The sequence below is a fragment of the Suillus clintonianus genome (genome assembly GCF_016758775.1).
Source record: "Suillus clintonianus strain FC179 chromosome Unknown DEU56scaffold_98, whole genome shotgun sequence".
In the NCBI taxonomy this organism is placed as follows: Eukaryota; Fungi; Basidiomycota; class Agaricomycetes; order Boletales; family Suillaceae; genus Suillus; species Suillus clintonianus.
The window spans coordinates 54,708-75,644 of NW_024539322.1; the positions used below are offsets into that span (position 1 = coordinate 54,708).

General features: G+C 42.2%; 3 protein-coding genes across 3 annotated transcripts; 2 read left to right on the forward strand and 1 right to left on the reverse strand.

Moving 5' to 3' along the window:
* Positions 1 to 1,531: 1,531 nt before the first annotated feature.
* On the forward strand, positions 1,532 to 2,604 carry DEU56DRAFT_917053 (uncharacterized protein; the record flags this gene model as incomplete). The annotated part of the gene is made up of 5 exons (XM_041357936.1): positions 1,532 to 1,649; positions 1,697 to 1,848; positions 2,143 to 2,177; positions 2,252 to 2,340; positions 2,402 to 2,604. 5 exons carry the CDS (start codon positions 1,532 to 1,534, stop codon positions 2,602 to 2,604), a joined length of 597 nt encoding a protein of 198 aa, XP_041204010.1.
* Positions 2,605 to 4,457: 1,853 nt separating this feature from the next.
* Positions 4,458 to 4,760, forward strand: DEU56DRAFT_744661 (uncharacterized protein; the record flags this gene model as incomplete). The annotated part of the gene is made up of 1 exon (XM_041349090.1): positions 4,458 to 4,760. One exon carries the CDS (start codon positions 4,458 to 4,460, stop codon positions 4,758 to 4,760), a length of 303 nt encoding a protein of 100 aa, XP_041204011.1.
* A 7,535-nt stretch (positions 4,761 to 12,295) lies between these two features.
* Positions 12,296 to 13,232, reverse strand: DEU56DRAFT_759720 (uncharacterized protein; the record flags this gene model as incomplete). Its single annotated transcript, XM_041350345.1, has 4 exons — positions 12,296 to 12,658; positions 12,707 to 12,783; positions 12,835 to 13,133; positions 13,180 to 13,232. The coding sequence occupies 4 exons, from the start codon at positions 13,230 to 13,232 to the stop codon at positions 12,296 to 12,298; spliced, it is 792 nt and encodes a 263-aa protein (XP_041204012.1).
* Positions 13,233 to 20,937: the final 7,705 nt, after the last annotated feature.

Genomic DNA, 20,937 nt, shown 5'->3' on the forward strand with positions numbered 1-20,937 from the left:
TCTGCAACATTGTCAGTTCCCTCTCGGTTTCTATCGCAAGCTCAATTACACACCTTGTCTCGGTGCATGTATGCTGACGGTGAGCGTATGTGACCTTCCCCTTCCCCTTACGTTCGAAAGACTCTGTGATTGACCCGTCTCATAGGATACCGGTAACGATTTTTGTCCGGACCTCCTTTGCAACCTTTGCATCGTCGGCAGCAGTCAGTGCAGCATCCCCCCAGCAGGACTTGACATGCTTCCGCATGTTGCCCGTCAACCTCGCATCTTTTTTGTCAAGGAACCTTCGAATGGTTGTTTTGCATCCATGTGCATCACATTTAAATTCATGTGCGCGGTGCCCATTAATTTCAACAATACGAGGAGTAGGGTTAAAGAAGGCATATACCGGTGAGGTCCATTCTTTCATTAGTTGTTCTATGCTTTTGTTAACAATGTGATTTAAATTAATGATTCATCTTACTTAGCTCGTCTTCTGGAGTCTCGACATCTGGACTTGATTCCCGCTCTGGTATATTGTCTTCATCTTCACTTGTGTCCTCAACCATGGTTACATTCTGACGTGCTTTTGCTTCTTCAATTTGAACAACAGTGCGATGTGCCTGCAACGGAGGCTTCGGTATGGCAGGGGATGGAGGCACTATGTTTTCTGACTGTATATCCTCGGCAGGCCCATTCGATCGGGTAGGTTTTACCCTTTTTGATTGACCGGGTGCCGTACCCACCTGATCTGCATATTAGTCTTCCTTTTCTTCAATGAGTCAGTGAGCTTCTCCTCGATGGCTGCCTTGGCCTTATCAGTCAGCTTGGAAACTCGGCGGGCCGTTTGTGAGAACATATTTAGATGCATGTGGTGGTTTTTTTTGAGGATACTGTAGTGTGTTAAGGTTTAGTTTGACAGACTGTATTACAGTTGTGCTTCGCGGAGTTTATGTTTCATTCAGATTCGTTCAGATTAGTACTAGTGCCTCACAATTTCATGTGTCAACCTGAGCCGAGGGTATGGGTAAGGGTATGGGTGGTGCAAGGTCAGACCCACACCCACACCCGAGGGGTACCCCCACCCACCACCCACACGGGTTTTCAAAACCCATACATATGCCTACCTCCAGCTCAGAGGTATAGAACATTCCACCTGGCCTTTCTCACTATGAAGCTGGTGCTCAGTTTGGCTTTACACATTCCATTGTCCCCCCTGGCATAGAGAATGACTCGCAAAGCACTCGATAATCCCATTATAGCTGCCGCTAAGAACCATCATGCTCTGTCAGCTTCCTTGGATCCCCCTGAACATCTTCCAGCTGCTATCACTACCTAGAGAAATAACACTTTAGCACAAGCAATGCCATCTTCACAGTCTGTCATATTCTGTTACTGTCTCAGATCCGATCTGTTGAACATGGTCTTAACACAGTCTATGTCAGTTATGTGACAATCTGATGCTGAATTCTACAAGAACTTGGATCCTGCTCTGCTGCCAGCTGGTGACATACATTTGAGATTACAAGATGCTGTATATGAAAGTTCAGAGATGTCCACTGAGGACAATAATGGAAGTAGTGAAGACCGCAATAATGAAGAAGATCTTGAAGACCAAGGCTCGGAAATTGGCTGGGGAGCAGCCCATGGGTGCCTTACCACACATCCCGGTAAGTAATTCACTATTGCCATTATGATTATGCTGAATGTGAGACAGGTTTTTCAAAGGAAGTCATGCCTTCTCATCCTCGTGTCACCATTGCTCTTCCAACTGATTTTGAGTTTCAGCGCTCACGTGATGAAGAATATAACATGGCAGACAAGCTTCTAGCAGCTGAGGGGTCCAGCAACAATGATGCTTCTATCAAGGTATATATTATTTGGTTCTCTGGAGTCTGCTAACATTCTCTTTCTGAAGTCCATGGAACATAGGCCAGATGATGTTCTACAGCTTCACCACAAGCGAAACAGCCATCCCCACCTGCCCGCTGTGCACTATTGTTGTTTGGTTTGTTGTTTTTGCTGTGGTTTTCAGCAGACTGGCAACGAAGATCAACACTGCTCAAGGATCTGTCTTTGGCATTGAAAGTTGTGTAATTTTCTTTGTATATTACTGACCAGTCACAAATTTTCAAATGTGATTTGAGCGCTAACTTCTGTTAGGCAAACAACCTCATGCGTCCATTCTGCAACAGAGGGTGAGAGCATTATGAGAAAATGCAGACCATTATCCCATTTGGCAGCGCTAGAGGGCGGCACGTCTTCTGTCCAGGTGGCGCTGCTACATCACCAATTTTGACAGCAACCTTGCAGATGCTGCCCCACAGACTGATGACGAGCTAAGATTTGTGAAGATATTTGGTGAGTCCTCTAATCAAGAATGCAAAGTTCTACTCACCTATCTTTAATCATGATAGATCAGCCACAACAAAGGGTTCTCCAATCTCCGTGTTTGAATATTTATCAATGGATGTGTCATATCTATGTTCTAGCCCCTATCCAGTCCAACCTTCTATTGGATCATTGGACCCAGAGAATGACGACATGCAACCTCATAGTTCTCCAACCCATGCCCATAAAGTCCTCCATGATTTGTTTTCTGGTAAAGAGTATGATATCTGTTGATATATCATTAAGTTATGTAACATGTGTGCTGATAGAATGTTAACAAAAAATATCTATCCTTGGAACCTGCAGGAGGCCCTTCTCAATTACATTTTCCAGCAACCTGGACAAGTTCCTGTTTCATCTCAGAGGACGTAGCCTGGTATCATGCCTGGGCCAACTTTGTCTTCTGACCCATAGACATTTGGTTGGAGATATCATGGTGCATCTTGTCATTGAATAATTTTTGGACATCATCAAAACCAGAACATTCTGTCTTGTACTTCCCAGCTTCCTTAGGCTTATCATTTTCCCATTCTCTCACCATCTCTATAGTCATAGCATCTACAGCAGATCTATCTTTATGCTCTCCCTCAATAATTTCTTTCTTTGCCTTGTGATCCTTGTGATCCTCCAGGAAGTCAAAATAATATATACGAACAGCCTGTATGAATTAGATTAGTATAGGATAGAATTTTGAAGGCTCACATTTTGAAGATTTTTCTCTGGAAGTATGATACAAGGGTCTTGGACTGCTTCACTGCTCCCTATAGTGTCTTTGATTATTTTGAGGATGCAAGCCATGATAGGAGAATTTCCTTTAGCTGCAACAAAGGAATATTTGTGCTGATTCAACACATTGATGAAAATGAGAGTCCAGCTGGCTATTATATCATAAAATGACATGGATGCAGGCCAATAAGAGTTTGCGGAATGTAGGATCAGCCAAGACTTGATTGTGTTTGAAAGCTCAACTATTATGTCACATGATCAAAAACACAGTCATGTGACAAACATGGTCATGTGACAAACATGGTCATGTGACATGTGTGTTTACAAGTTACACTATATTTACTGAAATTCACCAACATTCACAGTTCATCTAACAAAGTTTCATTAACTGACAACCAAACATTATTGCATAGAGTGAAAACATGTATGAAGTGACAAAATTTGAGTAGTAAAAGTTAGAAATGTACATGATCAAGTCAACAATGGTTCTACAGGTACCTCCATCCATGAACACCCCTTCTTCCTACCTGCTGACAACATGGTGGCGCCTTTAAGCTAATTGAACTTGAAACTCTAGTCACAGGTGGTATTCTTGTACTTAAAGACATAGGTCTTGACCCCACTGGCCCTGGCATAGGCTGAACACTAAGAATTAGTACACCTACAGTTTGGGCATTAGATTGGCAGGAAGCTACTCTAAGGCCGGAACTTTATATCACCTCATGTGAACTTGAAGATCTGGAGGCTAGCCTCAAGCAGTGTGTCACCAAAGGCACAGCAGATGGGGCAACATTCCACAAGGACTTCCTTTGTGAATGCCAGGAGCAAATGAGATGCAAAGGATGGCTGGAAACACCAGACATTAAAAATAATGGTGGTGGAGAGCTTGTGGCTGTTCACAGGTAAGATAAGATAAGACATCTAATTTAAATGAACTTACTAGACTACTGCATGTTGCAACCCTGCAAACACATCACTATTGTTGATAATGGAGCCACAATGCAAAAGCCGCAGGTAAGTTTCCTGGGCACAGTTGAGGAGAGACTGCCATGGACGGAGAATAATTTCTGAGAACTTTAAGTTAAAAGGTGTCAGTAATCAAATGCACACAAATAAAACTCAGTTCATTTAAGTACTATATACCTTTACTATACTTCTATAAATTGGCAACTTACTCTGGACTCTAGTCCTAGTCTTCATTGGTCACATAGTAGCCTCGTTAAGTGGCCTATTAAGTTCCCATTGCAAGACTGCATTTTCTCTTTTACCCATGGTCAAACAATGATGCAGGTCAATGGGCTGGAGCATGAGATTCTCATGTCCTCGGTTGCCAAGGTGAACCTCAGCATTTACAATAATACATGTTGGTCCAAGGAATAATAGAGAATGGAATAGACTGGGATGACACTGACAACAGTTATTTGCACTCTCATCATGATGCTCACAATATACCAGACAAGTATTGTACAAATCCATTTGTTTCCAACCAACCTACACAGCTATCTCATATTGAGGTCCCAGATGCATATTGCCCATTCAAAGCAGAACAAATGCAGCACTTTCAGTATCAAATAGATCCTTTCCTAATCCAGACACATCCAGATACTCATTTACACCATTTACTTTGGATTCAGGCACTTGGAGTTCCATCATTAATTGTCTAGCATTGAGCAATACACTATTAATTATAATACTACAAGGCCATTTTGAACCTGTGGAGTCAGAGAACTCCCATTTAATAAAATAAGACAGATAGCATACAATAAGAAAGGAGATGAGGTGATAGTCAAAGGTCAAGGATAGATGAATAAAGGAAAACCTTTCTGTTGTGAGCCTGCAATCGTCTACCTTCCTTGTATTCAATTGTCAGTGTGCTGGACATTTGAGGGTGATTGTATATTATATTGGGACAAGTGTGTAGCATGTCAGGTTGCAAACAGTATAATGCGTGTGTGAGTGATACAGTGTAGGTATGAGGTTGGGCTACAGATGGAGTAAGTGTTATTATTGGCGCTGGTGATGTGGTCTGGCAAAGTGTTCGATCAGCGGTGAAAACAGGGGTGCAGGTGAGAGAGCATCAGCATATGGTGGCATATGTTGGTGTAAAGGTGCTGAAGTGGCTGGTGCTAAGTACAGGTGCTAGTGTGAAAACATGTAGTCTGTGTGTAGTGTCGCAAGCAGCCTCCAAGCTTACTGGCAAAGACAAGACCTTCTTGAATAAAAGTACTGGTATCCCTTCACTGAACACTCTCCAAAAATCAATGGGCCAAGTGTTACCACCGAGATGCTACATATGATGCAAAACATTAGAAAGACAACATTCTCGCCTACCGTATGAAGGGTGTCTGACTTCAAGACTTCATAGAGGTTGGGCAAGCAACAGAGCTTTGGGAATGCTCCTTGATGAACATGATTGGCTCTTGGTGGTGTATTTTGCCCAAAGGTGTGCTGGGCCTGCTCCAAAATTGGTGAATCAATATTAGCAAGAAATATTGGTATGTCTTATAGATTTAATCACCAATCTTACAGGGCCCCTTTGCTTACAATTACTATATTCCTGGGCCTAACAGTTCCTTGTCTATGAGGGGATCCTTTGATTATTTTGATCAGGCAGCTCAAGAGGGCAAAACTGTATATTTTGATGCTATCCAGGTAAGTTTTTAGTAATTCTGTTAGATAACAGGCAACTTACTGCAGATGATAGGATAGAATACTTGTAAAGGCCATGGTAACTGTACAACCCCCCCCCCCCCCTCCACCATATAAACATCCATAAAAGCCCCAGGATGGACACCATGGCCAGGAAGACGGCAGCCAGGACTCAGAAGACCCACATGAAGATGACATATGTAGGAGCTTTAAGACCATACTGTTGCATCTGAGCATACTGGTGCCAGACACCTAGTACATGCATGACCAGATCAGGCCTATGATACTATTGTTATGAGTGCAATCTATCCTGCCTCTACATTACTTATTTATTTTCTAGCACGGCCTTCATCCCTTGGCCAACATAGTCTCAAATGCTAATGGGGTCCTACACATTGTAGAGAGTGATATCTCCACAGTCTCGTATCCCCACATTTCTACATCAACATCATCACCATCCATAAGTAGGCGCAGTCCTATAGAGACACGTGCTGCATGCGCACCCTTCCACATACCAGTGCTCTACTCAGCATATCCTCCCATGTCCTGTCTTGTCTGTCTGGTTCCATTGGTGCATATTTCCACTGTTATTACTGTCACTGACCACATCCAGGGTCTCTTACACATAGTGTTACATACATATCCGCTTCACTTGCGCTTCCGTGAAGCCTATCCGCTTCCCTTACGCTTCTGCACCCTGAGAGTGTGGGGTAGCTACCTACATATCTAGAGGACTTTGTTTTTTTTTGAATCATTGTTTACTGTTCATTGGGGTGTAGCCCTATGATAGACATTACATGTGGTAGTTTACTCTAATTTCTATATACTGTTTGCTTGGAGCGATGATAACTTTGGTATTGGTCCAGGAGTGGGCAAGGATGGTAAGCGCCTTCTGAAGGCATTTAGGTTCGGAGAGTCGGCTAGCTGTGTGGCTGGTTGCTGATCCCATTGGGTCCCGGTGCCTTGTGTGGTACGAGCATGACGATTGTGCATGTTATCTGTTGGTCAGTAATCGGCTTGAAGTCGCATACAGGGTTCATAGATGTAGTTAGGGTCCACATAATCATCTTCTGGTGGTTGTTATGACAATGGTCATAGTTGGACTGGGATGGGTAAGCGAAGGACGACGGTCCTAAGCTATCGTGTCGTGTATCGGTTGAACATCAATATACCTGGTAGCCTAAGCCGTCAGGTTGTGACAGAACGGAAGGGGAGGTAAGCTTCTAAGGCGAGAGCCGAAGAAGGGTTTCGTGTTCGACGGTTAAGTCTAGACGAGGGATTGGTATCGACTCAAAGACAAACAGTCTGAGAGAAAAGAGGTATTGACTCAAGGATAGCGATCCAAGAGTATAGCGGGTTCGTGATCAGACTCAAGAGAGTTAACTCGAGAGAATATACAAGTCAAGGTAAAACCCAGTAGGATCAAGTTAAGGAATAATAGTACAAGTGGATCGACTATATATAGGTAAAGATCACAGTGTTCAGGGCAGGTCTGGTAATCGTACAAGGGTCAAGAAATGATATATCGGGTAGGCAGGACCAGGCAGGAGTCCATGAGGTCAGGGATGGGGATCAATGGGAACATCAAGGGAAATATAAGTACAGGCCATGAGGCCATAAATCAAGGGTCCAAGGGAAGCGTCTAGCTTCTGTCACAGAAGGTCAGGGACGGCGGGGATCAAGAAGTGCGTCAAGCATCATGGTGAATCGTGAAGAGGTGAAGGTGTGATGAGGTGACGAGGTGAAGGGGTGAAAGGGTCAGAAAAAGATAGGGGTGCCATGTTACTGTAACAGTGGTGGTCTGAAAAATGTCTCATATAGGAGTTCACTTTTTCAGGTGTTGTCTTGCGTGGCTCCACCGTTTGGGTTTTCTCTGGGGTCTTGGAGTGTCGTGATTCTGGTGTGCACTTCATCCGCTGGATTGTTTGCCACATAGCAGTGAAAGTTCCATACATCTGTTGAGGTTAGTTTTTCCATCCATTCCATATAGTGCTCCTCTTTGGCCTTTTTGATCTGCTCCGAAAATTGGTTCTGGGTGACTCAATACTCTTTGTGTATGGGATGATTGCGCTGTGCGGTTTTCTTGTGCGCCTTCTTCCCTAGTTGGTGTACTGTTTTGCGGTCTTCGTCTCAATCTTTAGACCATCATCTTTTGGAGTACAGAGACAGTTTGATCTTGGGGATTTTGTCGCTTACAGTGTCGGCTATTATTTCCATGATTTCCATGAATGTCTGATGGAATTGTTCTGGGGTTGTGATGTTGTTTGGGGGGGCGATTGTGTTGAGTCTTTGTGATAAAGCCTCGTTGAATTAGTCCCAATCTACTTCCCTATAGTTTGGCCTTGGATTGAGTTGATGTGCTCTGGGTAGAAGTCGATGGAGCTGATAATAGGATATTGATCAGTTATGACTGGCCGCATATGGTACTTAACTTCGCATTGGGTAAACATGTGTTCTAACTCTTCCGAGCAGAACACATTGTCCGGTCTCATATGATTTCTGGTACTAGACACTTCTAGTGTAGCTAGCCCGGGTGGTAGTACCTGTGTTAGATTGTACAAGGCAAGGAGGTTGATCAGTACACCCGCAGCATCTAGATTGGCTACAGTAAATGGATGTGTGTCATCTGGGAGTTCCCACATGGGGTGGTGATGATTAAAGTCGCCCAACCATATTATATATTTGTTTTCTGCCTGTTCACCTTGAGCATTTTGCTCACTTCACATGTGCTGCTCCAGAAAGTGGAGGGTGGCATCATTTTCACAAGGATTATGAATGTTATATACATGTACTTTGCCCTGGGGATTGATGAGTTCTATGGCCATGACATTTGTGGACTGTATTGGGACAGCATGCCAGTTGTTCTTTGATATGTGTTAGTTGACCAGCATAAGTGTTTGTGACTGGTGTAGGCTGGTTGCCGGATATATTACATCCCAGTATCGACTGAGGCTGGAGGTGTTAGCGAGATTGAGTGAGTTGAGATATGGTTCTTGTATATTGTTTAGATCTGCTGACTAAGTTTTGGACTAATGTTATGACATCATATACTATATACAGAACTCAGCAAATTAGTATTAAATTATATTTTATTTATTCTAATCATAATCTCTGTACCTCTGAAAGGTAGCCTAGCTATTCCTACCTCTCAGCAGGATAACCCTGCAACTCAGTTTCCATTCTACTAGACATATCCTCAGTAGGATCTACCCTGCTTCCCTTGGTTCATTGGTGCAAAGTCTAGACTTCTGTAGATATGCCTTTTAAACATGGTCTTAACACCTTCAGAATAGCATACATATTATTAAAGAAAAACAGCACCCTAAAAGGGCAAAATAGAACTGGTTTGTTCTGAGAAAATGGAAGATTAAGAACACATTGAATCATGTTTGAAGTTTGCCTCATACACTTTGACATGTTTTGGAAATCATTAGGCAAACTAAGAAGCAATGTGAAATAACAGACTTGCCATATGTAGATGATATACCATAGTGTTCCATGTAGATAGTATCAAGCTTAAGTGGGTCTAGTTAAGGAGCACACAAAGAAAAAACATTTTGCCATATGAAGCACTGCATTAGCCAGTTTACATAACTCTGCCTTACCTAAAAATTTCCCACTTTACATCTATTACTCTTTAATCATCTAAAATGCAGACCCAGTTTGACCTTAATACTAAGATTAGATATAATCTTAGTCTTGTGCATTCTTTACTATTGTTAGTGGCCATTTAGTCAGCCTAACTAAGTTATCTAGTGTTTTTGTTGGTCTAGATCAGTTGCTTCCTTGCTTTGATTAAGTCAGCAAGAATGTGTCTGGGAAAAGTTTAGTTAGCTTCCCATTCATCATACATATTTTTGCCAGTTATATGATATGCTGACAAACATATCTGAGTGGCTGAATCAGCTTAGAAAAATGGAAAGAGACAGAAACTGATAGAAAACTACAAATACAACTAAACAACAGAAAACTTAGCTTATGATAGTGAGAAGTATATCCTTGTACACTCTCCTGATAATCTCCTTAGTATACTCCTTTTATTTATGTCATGATATGAAGCACATATTATGCATGACAATGCTACACATTATTAAACCCCTGTACTAAAAATATGTCTAATCCGACTATTGGACAAATATGTTGTCTCTATCTATATATTAGAGTCTAGGCACCACGCACTCATCTATCAGTCTCAGATCACTTATATCATATAAAACTAACCAACTCACCAATAAAAATTGGATGGTGTAGAAAGAGAGAATTGAGACAATCCTACACCTCCATGGAGGAATAAGTTAATGAAAAGGAACAGTAGGAAAATTGTTGTAGGTACTGCCATGTAGCTGATTTTCCAAGGAAGTGGGCGAACAGACGGGTGTGGTATGGCAATGACTGGTGCAATTATGTGGATAATAGTGCAGACATCTGCCAGGATGGTGGGAATAGTAATTGTGGAGTAGAACACTGTCCATGTGATCATTGATTGTGATAAGTCCTGCCAATTGGATCAGAAAGATAATTTGGCATAAATAACATTACTTACCTGCATCTTGTGATGGCTTAACTTTGACTTGTATGTTCGGAAATGCACGCAGCTGCCAAGACCAAAGCTAATATAAATATAAATATTAATAATATATCAAGGCAGCGAAAACAATCACAAACCAAGCAAACATGTATGGTGTCTGTTTTAAATGTGTAAGGTACCCCTTCCAGGCTTCTTCAGTCATTAGTGTCTGTTGTAATTGGGTGAAATTTATCCAGGTCATGAAATATAAGACTAAGAAATTCCACGCCACTAGTCAGGTATGCTAATCAGACTTCAGACTGGACTCACTATGGATGAACAGTCCGTTGGGGTGGCCAGCAACAGTCCACCATCTATTGTCTTAGGTGTAACTCTGCTGGTCCGTCTGGATCTCTTGGTCTGAAGATTGTCAAACTCTGTCATCCAGTGTCAGGACTCAGTAGAGAATCAAGATGTCATTGTTGAATTATTGTATATACTAAGAAGCTAGATGTTTCGTGTCTCTGCCAAATCTGTAGTACTATGTAAGGTTGTGCCTCATTTGACCCAGACTTGGATGTACTCTGTTGTCCAAGGTCAGGACTCAGCAAGGTGAGTCAAATTACTTTACATACCCGCAAAAACCCGCTGGAAGGTGCTCTGTGCCCCTTGCTGAGAGACCTCACTGAGGTTGAAGAAATGAGTGAGCAGTGGGAAAAAAAAATTATATCATGAGAACACATATTGATCAATATTAAAGATGACCAAGTTGTCCATGTGTCCTGAGTAAAAATAGTTCAAGAAGCCAGGGAAAATCTGACAACTATTCATGAAACAAGGAGTCAGTCAAATGCACAGATTACAAAGTATACCTTCTATTCCTTGAAAGCCAAAGAAGAAGATCTTGGAATACACATCATCAATATAATTAATAAAAGAAATGAACTTGACATCATAGGATGTGAAATTCACAATCACAAGTTGAAGGCTATGTTCTTAATGTTATTACCTATATTATGGAAAAATTGGACTTCATTCTACTTAGGTGCGCATGCTAATAAGGGTATGGAGTCTGACAAGATCAAAGGCTATACTGCCCAGGAGCTTATGTCAATCATAATTTATGAGTTCAAGCACTGCAAGAAAAACAATGCTAAGGCCAAGAAGAACAGCATGAAGCAGAAGATTAAAAATAAGCTAGAGAATAGAAGGAACCACAAGAAAGAGAGGTGCAAAGTCTGCAGACACATTAATTATCCCACAAAAAATTATTACTAGAAGGGGAAACCCCAATTCAATGTGACAAACATTTTGGCGCTAGCCTCAAAATGGGCTATTTGATGGTTTTTAACACTAGCACACTTCTCATCTATTTCTTGCTATACCCAACATCACCCACATTGAACCCAATGATAACCTGACCAACTCAATACCCTGCACCTTCAGACCTGCTACTTTCCCGCACATCAGACCACCCAATACCCTTTAGGTACCCCTTATCTCTATATCCAGTCCGTTCATGTGCATCCCCATTGGTGAGTAGTCAATTATTCACATGACTGACACATCATGTGACTCAAAAATTGGGCAAAGATTTAAGCATCACATGACCAGAAAATGCCCATAAAAGGTAATACATTTGTGCTGAGCTCTACATTAAATAGCACAGCCCTTTGGGCACTCCTGGACCTGTTATTTATCTGTTCTCATTGTCTTGCTGTTGCTCCCATCTTTAAACTGTTTTCATATCTGATTTTCTTTTGATTTCTCATGTTTGACGTGTCCGTATCAATGTACAAATAAATCATTGTTCATTTGAATACCAGATGCCCTCATCAACCATTATTTGTCTCTCATCATTGTTTTTCTTTTCTGTTTACTGGCATGTATTTTGATCCCTTGCTTCCGCATTGGTCTTCTAACACACTTCTGTGTTGTTAGTTGGATACGCTCTTGATTAAATGATTGCACTCACGCCTTTATCAGGTTGGTTGTCAGCAAAATATCTGCCTTCGTGATGTTGCTTATTCTGTTCTTATCCTTTCAATTACTTTTGATAACCAGTAGATTTCCTTGGTGCTGCGTATATTTCCTTCCAGGTTCGACAATGCCTTCCATTAATGAATATGGTGGAGGGCAGGCACTTTCTCCTTCGACAAATAGAGTGTACAGGTGATCTGGTTCTATCTCTATGTTTGGAATGATGGATATGCTTTTCCTCGGATGTTGCCTGTATGTGATGAATGTTCTCTTGTCTGTGTTTTTCACAGAATAACACGTGATTCTCGCTTCAAGCAAAATGAGATCACCGGCTTTCAAGTTGGCAAGGTCCCATAAAGGACGATTACAGTAATTTTTTAACGAGCCTTCTTTCCTTGCATTGTACACAGTGTCGAATAACAGAGGCTATCACATGTGAGTACTGACAGCTTGACATAATTAAATGAATCTTACAGTGGTTGATTCCTTGTTTATCCTGCTGCTTTGCCATTTAACAGCACAGATGTCACATATCTCTTGATTGGATAACGCTACCACTCAATCAGTACATGTGGTTTTATTCATTTACGTTTGTCACTTACCACCAGCCGGATGCCCCAATTTCGTCAACAATACTGCACTCTGTTGTGCCAGTATTTGAGACAGGGGAATCATTGTGATTGAGGCCTGGTTATCTGGCTGTCCATTCTTCGTAAACCACTTCTTCATTGTGTGACCGAGGATCCAGACTGTGAGAGGTTCGCCTATTACAGGGTCACATAAGATCTTGCTTCGATCCCCTATGGCTTTATATGGACCCCACATCATGTTTGGCAGAAGGTGACCGAGTGCATACACATTTGCTTTACTGTTGCTGTAGTTGGACAGTTTCTTGATGCGCCTTTCACAAGGTTAGTTTTCAATTATGTTGTGTGTTTTTCACGTACAATTTTAACTCTTCTCCATATTGCTCTACCTCATCCGCGTCAATTAGTGTCATTGTGGGATTGGGGATTATAATTTTAACAGTCACAGTCGCCTTTGATGCACCACGCCCAACTAGTTCCTTTTTTTAGGAAGTTTTTTATTCATGCTTAAAACAATAGGCATTTGTTTAGCATCAAACCACAGTATGTTTTCATGTTGGTTTACTCACTCTATCAAACTCCCTTCTTGTTCAGAATTTGCATTGTCAGAGACAGATTCCACGGGTGTACTGAATGATGTACATTATTTCTTTTTCTCGAATTCATAATGTCATGTACATGCTGGCTTTGGAAGTGTCATTGCGAGGAGTATCATCCATTGCGTTTTCTGACTGGTTCGTAATGCGAGCCTTCTTTTGTGGTGAATGTTGATCTTCCTTGCTTTTCCCCTGTCAACAGCGGTATGTTGGTGCGCACAGTTTGTCATTGCTAGAGAAGGAGAAATAGAAAGACAGGTTTCTATGAACTTTTCTTTTCTTTTCTATGTTTTTATACATATTTCTGAAGCCCCTGTTATTTGTCACGGCGTGGTTTTCAAGCAATCTTTTTGTCATTGTTCCCCTATCTATGCTTAATACACAAGATTCTGTTACTCTGGCTTATCAAACATCAACACCATGTGTAACTTCTTCCGCGGGACTTCTTCTGACTTGTCCTGGTGTATCTGTTTCTTTTTGGGCCCTTAACACACAGGTTGATGTCATATCTCAGGCTGTGACAATGTGACAATTTTTTGTGACCTCTTCATTTGTACCCCTTCACAGTAAGTCAGTATGATCTTCAATGTTAAACTGATGCCTACCTGAACAAAAGGCAGATACAGTGTGATAGACAATGTGTTATAGAACACTAGAAAAATAAACATTGTTAGTACAGAATATACTTGAAAACTGGAAAAAAAACAGGTCAGCACTGCGGAAAATGAGTTGTATAGATTAAGCATCATGTTGTTAGTACAGAGTAAACTTGAAAACAGAACAGAAAACAGGTGCACCACAGAAAATGTGTTATAGAAAGCTAGAGAATATGTAAGTCAGTACAATACAAAGCAAACTTGAAAGCTCCCAGAGCTCAAAATTCAAGGTAGCAGTCTCTTTGAACATGGATGGCCAGAAAAGTACACAAAAGTTTTAAGAAAAGTCAATTGCTTGAAGAAATAAGGAGACACTGACTTTGGGCGCATCTATGACATGCCCCACATCACTGTAAGTAAGAGACAATTAGTATACAAAGAGGTCGGAAAAGACTAACCAATAGCTTTTTTTGATCCTATAGCAGGCACTATGGTGAATCTGAGGAGGTGCCTGTATTACCCCTTACCAGTGCCTTAAAAGTTGAAAGCCTTAATGTCTATTTATCACATGACCTCTAGTTTGTTTTCTGTGTGCAAAGTCACCGCTACACCACTCAAGTATCCATGGTAGTATATGTGGGCTAGTTACAAGCCTAGAGTCACCACAGGCCTAGTCTGAATCAGCACCATATACACTATGGTCTATGGATACTCAAGTGGTGGTTACGAGTCTAATTGAACACATAATGCATGGAAAACATATTTCATTTAGCAGAGACATTTTAGATACATGTCATACTAATGATAGATATCAAGATTAGCTATAGCAAGATAAACAATCTTCACATATACTGTAAATCTAGTTTTGAATTGGTGCTATAAAAGTCCCACAAACAATGCATGACAGGCACCTTGCTAAACTCTGCTCAACTTCTACCTCACAATTATATTTTGTCCCTGCTTGCAATGCCCTGACCCAAGCTCTACAACACTGCAGAAGAACACTAAGAGGCCAAGCAAATTCACAAATGTTTTACTGTGCAAGGTATGTGCTTTATTCTTATGCTATAATCTTGTTAGACAAAGGAACTACTCATTGTGTGTGCTGGCAGCAATAAGTCCATGATTGGATAGTGAGTAGCAAAGGGCATCAAACACCAGTGTTCTCTTTCACCTTTCAAATCATTTTTTTTAGAGGAAATGCAACTAATTCTGTGTTTTCTAGAGTGGCAGGCACACCAGTGGGACGAGCACATATTGTTCATGTAGTATACCTATATTTGCAACTAATATGGCCCCTTCCCTCCAACAGTTCTGTATCCTCTGCCGGGATGGCTCTGCATCATTCAAAGAGAATACTCTCTTTATGTGTAATCATTGCCCCGGATTGATGTTCCAGCTGTGCATGGAGCTCCCACTGGGCACTGAAGACATGATCCTCAGTGAGGACATGTCTTTCAGGTGTATATGTTACCATATGACTATGGAAGAGCAGGGTGCACTATATACTGTGTGAGGTTTTATTTTATTTTCATTCTTTGTTCATTCACAACTAATGGTACATCAGGGTTTCTACTATGCTGACAGCACAATAGTCCTCTAGTCTTTTCTATGGATCCACACTTCCCTCGAACTCTCATCACACGCCAAAATTTCTGCTGCTCCCATCTTATTCATCCATCTTGTCCTCATCAACTTCGAAACTACTGGCAGCCCCTTCTCTTTTGCTCATTCATTCCTTCAGCCATACTTCACAAGTGGAGGTATCAAATACCACGAGATTGCATATGACATTATCTCTGAGCCGGGTGCTTACCTCAAAATGATCGGTCAAATGATCAAGGCCCTCAAGAATTTGTTTGTTTGGAAACATATTATTATTGAAATATCCACCCACACTGACAATGACCGTGGTGACCTGTTTGCAGGGTACTCCTGTGATGATGGTGAGAAGCACCATGTCAGTGCTGGATGGATCTGAGTCCAGAGTAAGTTGCCACAAGACTAGACAGGCACCCACTCAGTCTGGTGAGCAAGGCAGGTGGCTAGCCCTCCTCTGTGTCCACTCTGCTGCCTCATCCAATTTATCTACCATTGTCCCTGCCTCTACATATATGTCCACTACCATCTACAATGTCTCCAAGATCCTGGTAATTCTAATCAGTGGGCTTGCCAGCGGAAAAGAAGTTTTGTATTAGCGAAGTACTTGAGGTTTTGTGGTCTGTAACAACATCAACTGGCTCTGCTGAGCCTTCAAGGTAATGCCATTAGGACTAGAAAGCTTTGTGAATGGTAAGCAGTTTTTTGTTATGGGTGTTATAATTAAGCTTGGAAGCTGTGAGCATTCTAGAATAGAAAGCAACTAGACAAAGTTTGTATCCATGCAAACAATATACAATAGAAATTATTCCAGCGATGGCATAATCTAAGGCATCTGTGTCCACAACAATTGGGACATTGGGCATCCCATCTGAGGATCTTTCTGAGTGAGCTGAGTGACTGGAACAACAATATCCAAGTAGTAGAAGATGAAACATCAGTAGAAAGTAGCGAACACTTTAGCATGCACCAGAAGGAAAATTACAAAACCTGATAGACTTGTCTTATGAGAGTTTTCCTCACTATAAGCTTAACCAGTGTTGACTCGGACATTTATCATAATGTCAGTGAGCGGCCTGCAGAAAAAGGCAGACTACTATTGGTTACAGTCTATTTATGGTGAAAAGTGACTTATAAAACAACTCACAAAATAGAGACCTGAATCATGAATATATGTTAAAAGCGAGAATGAATATGTACACTGTGTGTTGCATCATGACACTAAATTTAGAGTTTGAGATGCGAGATGCTTGCACTAATGTGGTTTTCCACCAATCACAAACCACAACCAAAAATGACAGCAAAATTTTTGACCTACTAATGGGATGACATAAACCTTATCAAGCAAGGTAACTAGAGGCCATGCAGTGGTTTGGGCCTAGGAGTCTGACAGAAGCCAAACAAACACATTTAGTCGCTGAAGCTGATCAATGATTATTCCTGCTTTCCATTTGAAAAGATAATAGATAGTATGTTGGTGGTGAAAAGAACATCAGATCTGTGGGTACAAAGATTGATTGCAATAACTAACAAGCTGTGATCCAGATACCACGACCTGCATGTTTGTCAGCTTTGCCATGTCAGGCAAAGAAAAAACATAAACAAAAGCTTTTTCATATTGTTGAAACAGCTGGCAACCATGTGAGGAATGATTACTAAACTACATAACCCTTGCTTGTGGAGTCAGACAGCCTGAGCTGCAAATATCCACTGCTGTGGATACAGTTTTTCTTTGTGATCAAATGCCGAATAGCTAAACTCATCCCTCTTGATACACATCAGGATGTCTTAGCTAACAGGAGATCAATAAGACATGTTAGCAGTGACAGCAGAGAAGATGTACTGTAGGTCATGCTGAATACTGAACAAGGTCTTTGCACATTCAGCCAGCCAGCCCCAGGCTTGCCTGTCCTAAGCATTCATGCTATTTTTCCATCTCCACCACAGAAACTATGTTCCACCAATCTGCCTCAGCCTCTCTATTAAGGACAACAATGTTCAATTTATGAATAATAAGATAGGCTTCCATTAATTCTTATATGCCCAGATTCGCTTGACAGTTGATATCCGGATTCATTCTAGATTGTAACCCCTATGCCCAGATTCACTCAACACTTTATTTCCATATTTATTCTCGATCGTTTCTGTATTATTTTCCTTTGTGCCTGTCAGTTTAACCTTTCCATCCGAAGTTAAGGGAAAGCACTCAGGTAAGGGGCACAGTGTACGAGCTGAAGCCAAGCCCTCTGGATCCACCTGTCAAGCACAGTATTAACAGCAAGCATTGGTGGTTTGATGTGGAAGCAGTAGACCTGTCTGTAACACAAAGAGTTGGAGGGAAAATGAAGTTGTTAGGAAACATGCACTGCAGCAGCAGCATGGGCGGGCAAAGGTGATGTGATGGGAGAGGTTGAATGATACAAGAGGCTGGGGTAGGTTGATGTCTATGACTTCTGTCATCCTGGCAGTAGGGGGGATCTAGGAGAGTGTGGAAGTATCTGATATATGTTCCACATGAATTGTCTGCATGTGAAATAGCTCTGCTTCTTCTCACAGATAGCCCATCTCCAGGATTTAAGCGAGAGTATGATATTACAGCTACTTCACACAAAGGGTGCCCAAGGCATTCCTTGGTGTCTTGATGAAAACCCTATCCTTGTACCTGATTCCCTGACTTTACCTGAGGATGAGTTTGAAGTTATTTTTCTGAACAACACACTTTTACACTTGTTCTTGATGGGGATCCCCCCAATCATACCTCCTATACCCGGATCTCATTGACTAATATCCAACTCCATTTCCGATCACCCCTATAGCATTTTCCTTGTGCCTGTCAACTTAACCTTTCTATATGTTCCTCGTGTTGACCGGGAACTCTGCTACCTATGTCCCTGTCGGATATCGCTATAGTACATAAACCCGTGTAGCATGTAGTATATCCTCAGTTCAAATATCACATTAGACTCTGCTCGCTATCCTCTGTCCTACTCTAAGTCTCGGAATTGATTCCTGGTAAGACTATTTCTGGTTCTACCTTTGGGTAGTTCACCTCGGCCGATTCTACTCTAGGCTCCGCCTAGTGTAGCCCTACCTTGTTACATACATTCCCGACCCATCTCCCACTGGATCCCATATACCTCGGCTGGCCGGACACTTATATTAACCCTAGGAAATTCAAGTGCAAGTACTCGGGTAAGGGGCGCAGTGCACAAGCTGAAGTGAACCAGAGATAGTCTTACCAGGAATCAATCCCGAGACATAGAGTAGGACAGAGGATAGCAAGCAGAATCTAATGCAATATTCGAACTGAGGATATACTACATGTTACACAGGTTTATATACCATAGCGATATCCGACAGGACATAGGTAGCAGAGTTCCCGGTCAACACGAGGAACATATGGAAAGGTTAAGTTGACAGGTGCAAGGAGAATACTATAGGGGTGATCAGAAATGGAGTTGGATATTTGCTGTCAATGAGATCTGGGTATATGAGATATGATTGAGAATGGAGCTGGACATTAACTGTCAAACTGATCCAGGCATATAGGGGTAAGAATAAAGGGAACATACAAATGGGGTAATGGAAGTAGAAACAGAGACAGATATGAAATCTGGACTGGGTCTGAGGAACTGTGTTGATTGGGCTGGACAATAAGGTTCAGGAACGGGATATGACATCACCTTAGATTATCCTCATTGCTGTTTCCTCAGATCCAGATCCATTTCCATGGGCCCGGGTCCACTTCCCTGTCCAAACTCTGAGTTCTCGGATTGATTCCCTGTGCTATATCACTGCCTCTACCTTGTGGTAGTCTACCTCCGTCAGTTTCTACTCCAGACATTGTCTAGTGTAGTCTTACCTCTAGCTTCCACCTTCTTGCCTTTCAGTCTTTCTGTCATATTCTGTACCTGAAGCTTCTCGTCCGGTCCGGTCCATCTGTTCTCTCGGATCCATTCTAGAATTCCTTTCCCCATGTCCCCATTTGTATATGCTTCTTGCAGCCCCTATATGCCCGGATCCTTCTGACAGTTAATGTCCGGGTTCATTCTGATCCTTCCATTAGTCTATTCATTTCCTTTTCATTTAACTCGTCCCCTTTGTTTCATTTAATATCCAGCTCCATTCTCGATTGTCCGCAGCAGTTCATGTCCATTAGTACATTTCCTACATAGCCCTATGATCCGAAGACTGCACTTTGGCCGGATACCCGTCGGATACACTACAGTATATAAACCCTTTGTAACCCGTAGTATTTCCTCAGTTCGAATATCATCTTAGACTCAGTTCATTCCTTGTGTTCCCTCGGCTCTTAGGATTGTCATCCTAGTCCGACCCTCCGAGCCTCAGGATTATATCCCCAAGGCTAAACCCCTCCGCCTCTACCTTCAGGTAGTCTGTCCCTTGTTAGTTTCTACCCGGACAAAGTCTCAAGTAGCCTTCCCTCTCTTGTCTGGCCTATCCATACCCCTCGGCCGACAATATCTACCCCCCGTAAATTAGGGGCACGTACTCGGGTAAAGAGTGCAGCGCACAAGCTGAAGCTAAGCCCCTCCGGTCCGACCCGTTGAACACGGTCTTAACACTTTCAGTCTTTCTGTTTTTCCATCTGTCTGTTCTGTCCGCCATTTTCACCGGACTAAAGCCCCTATTTTCCGGCGGACCAATCCCCCATTTTTTTGGCTGACTAAGCCCCTATTTTCCGGCGGACTAATCCTCTATCTTCTGCCAGGAGAATCTCCTCCTGTCCAGCAGACTAATCCCCTGTTTTTCCATTGACCTTTCCCTCTGTAGTTCTGTCAGACTAATCCCCTATTTTCTGGCAGACTAATCCTCAGTTTTCCACCAGCCTTCCCCTCTGTATTGCTGGTGGATCCATCCCCTATTTCCCGCTGGACTAATCCCCCATTTTCCACCAGACCAACCCTCTGTTTCCTGCTAGACTTTCCCTTTGAAGCCCACCGGGCTTTGTTTCTAACCTTCGGAAATTAAGGGCACATACTCGGGTAAGGGGCGCAGCACACGAGCTGAAGCCAAGCCCTTCAGATCTGCCCCTTGAGCACGGTCTTAAAAGTGACAGTGTCTGCAATGGGAACCAGTTGAGTTCTAACCACAATGTTTGTCAGGCTCTGTAGAATCATGCACATCAGGTCACACAGGATAATCATGAGCATGCACAATTGCAGCCACATGTACTGCTTTGCCCCATCCCCCCATTCAAATGTCATGTCAGGATAGGTGTCTCATGAAACTGATGGTGGAGGGAAAATGGGACTTCCTGATCCAGCTGTGGCAAGAATTAGATGAAGTGGAGCACATGTTGGGTG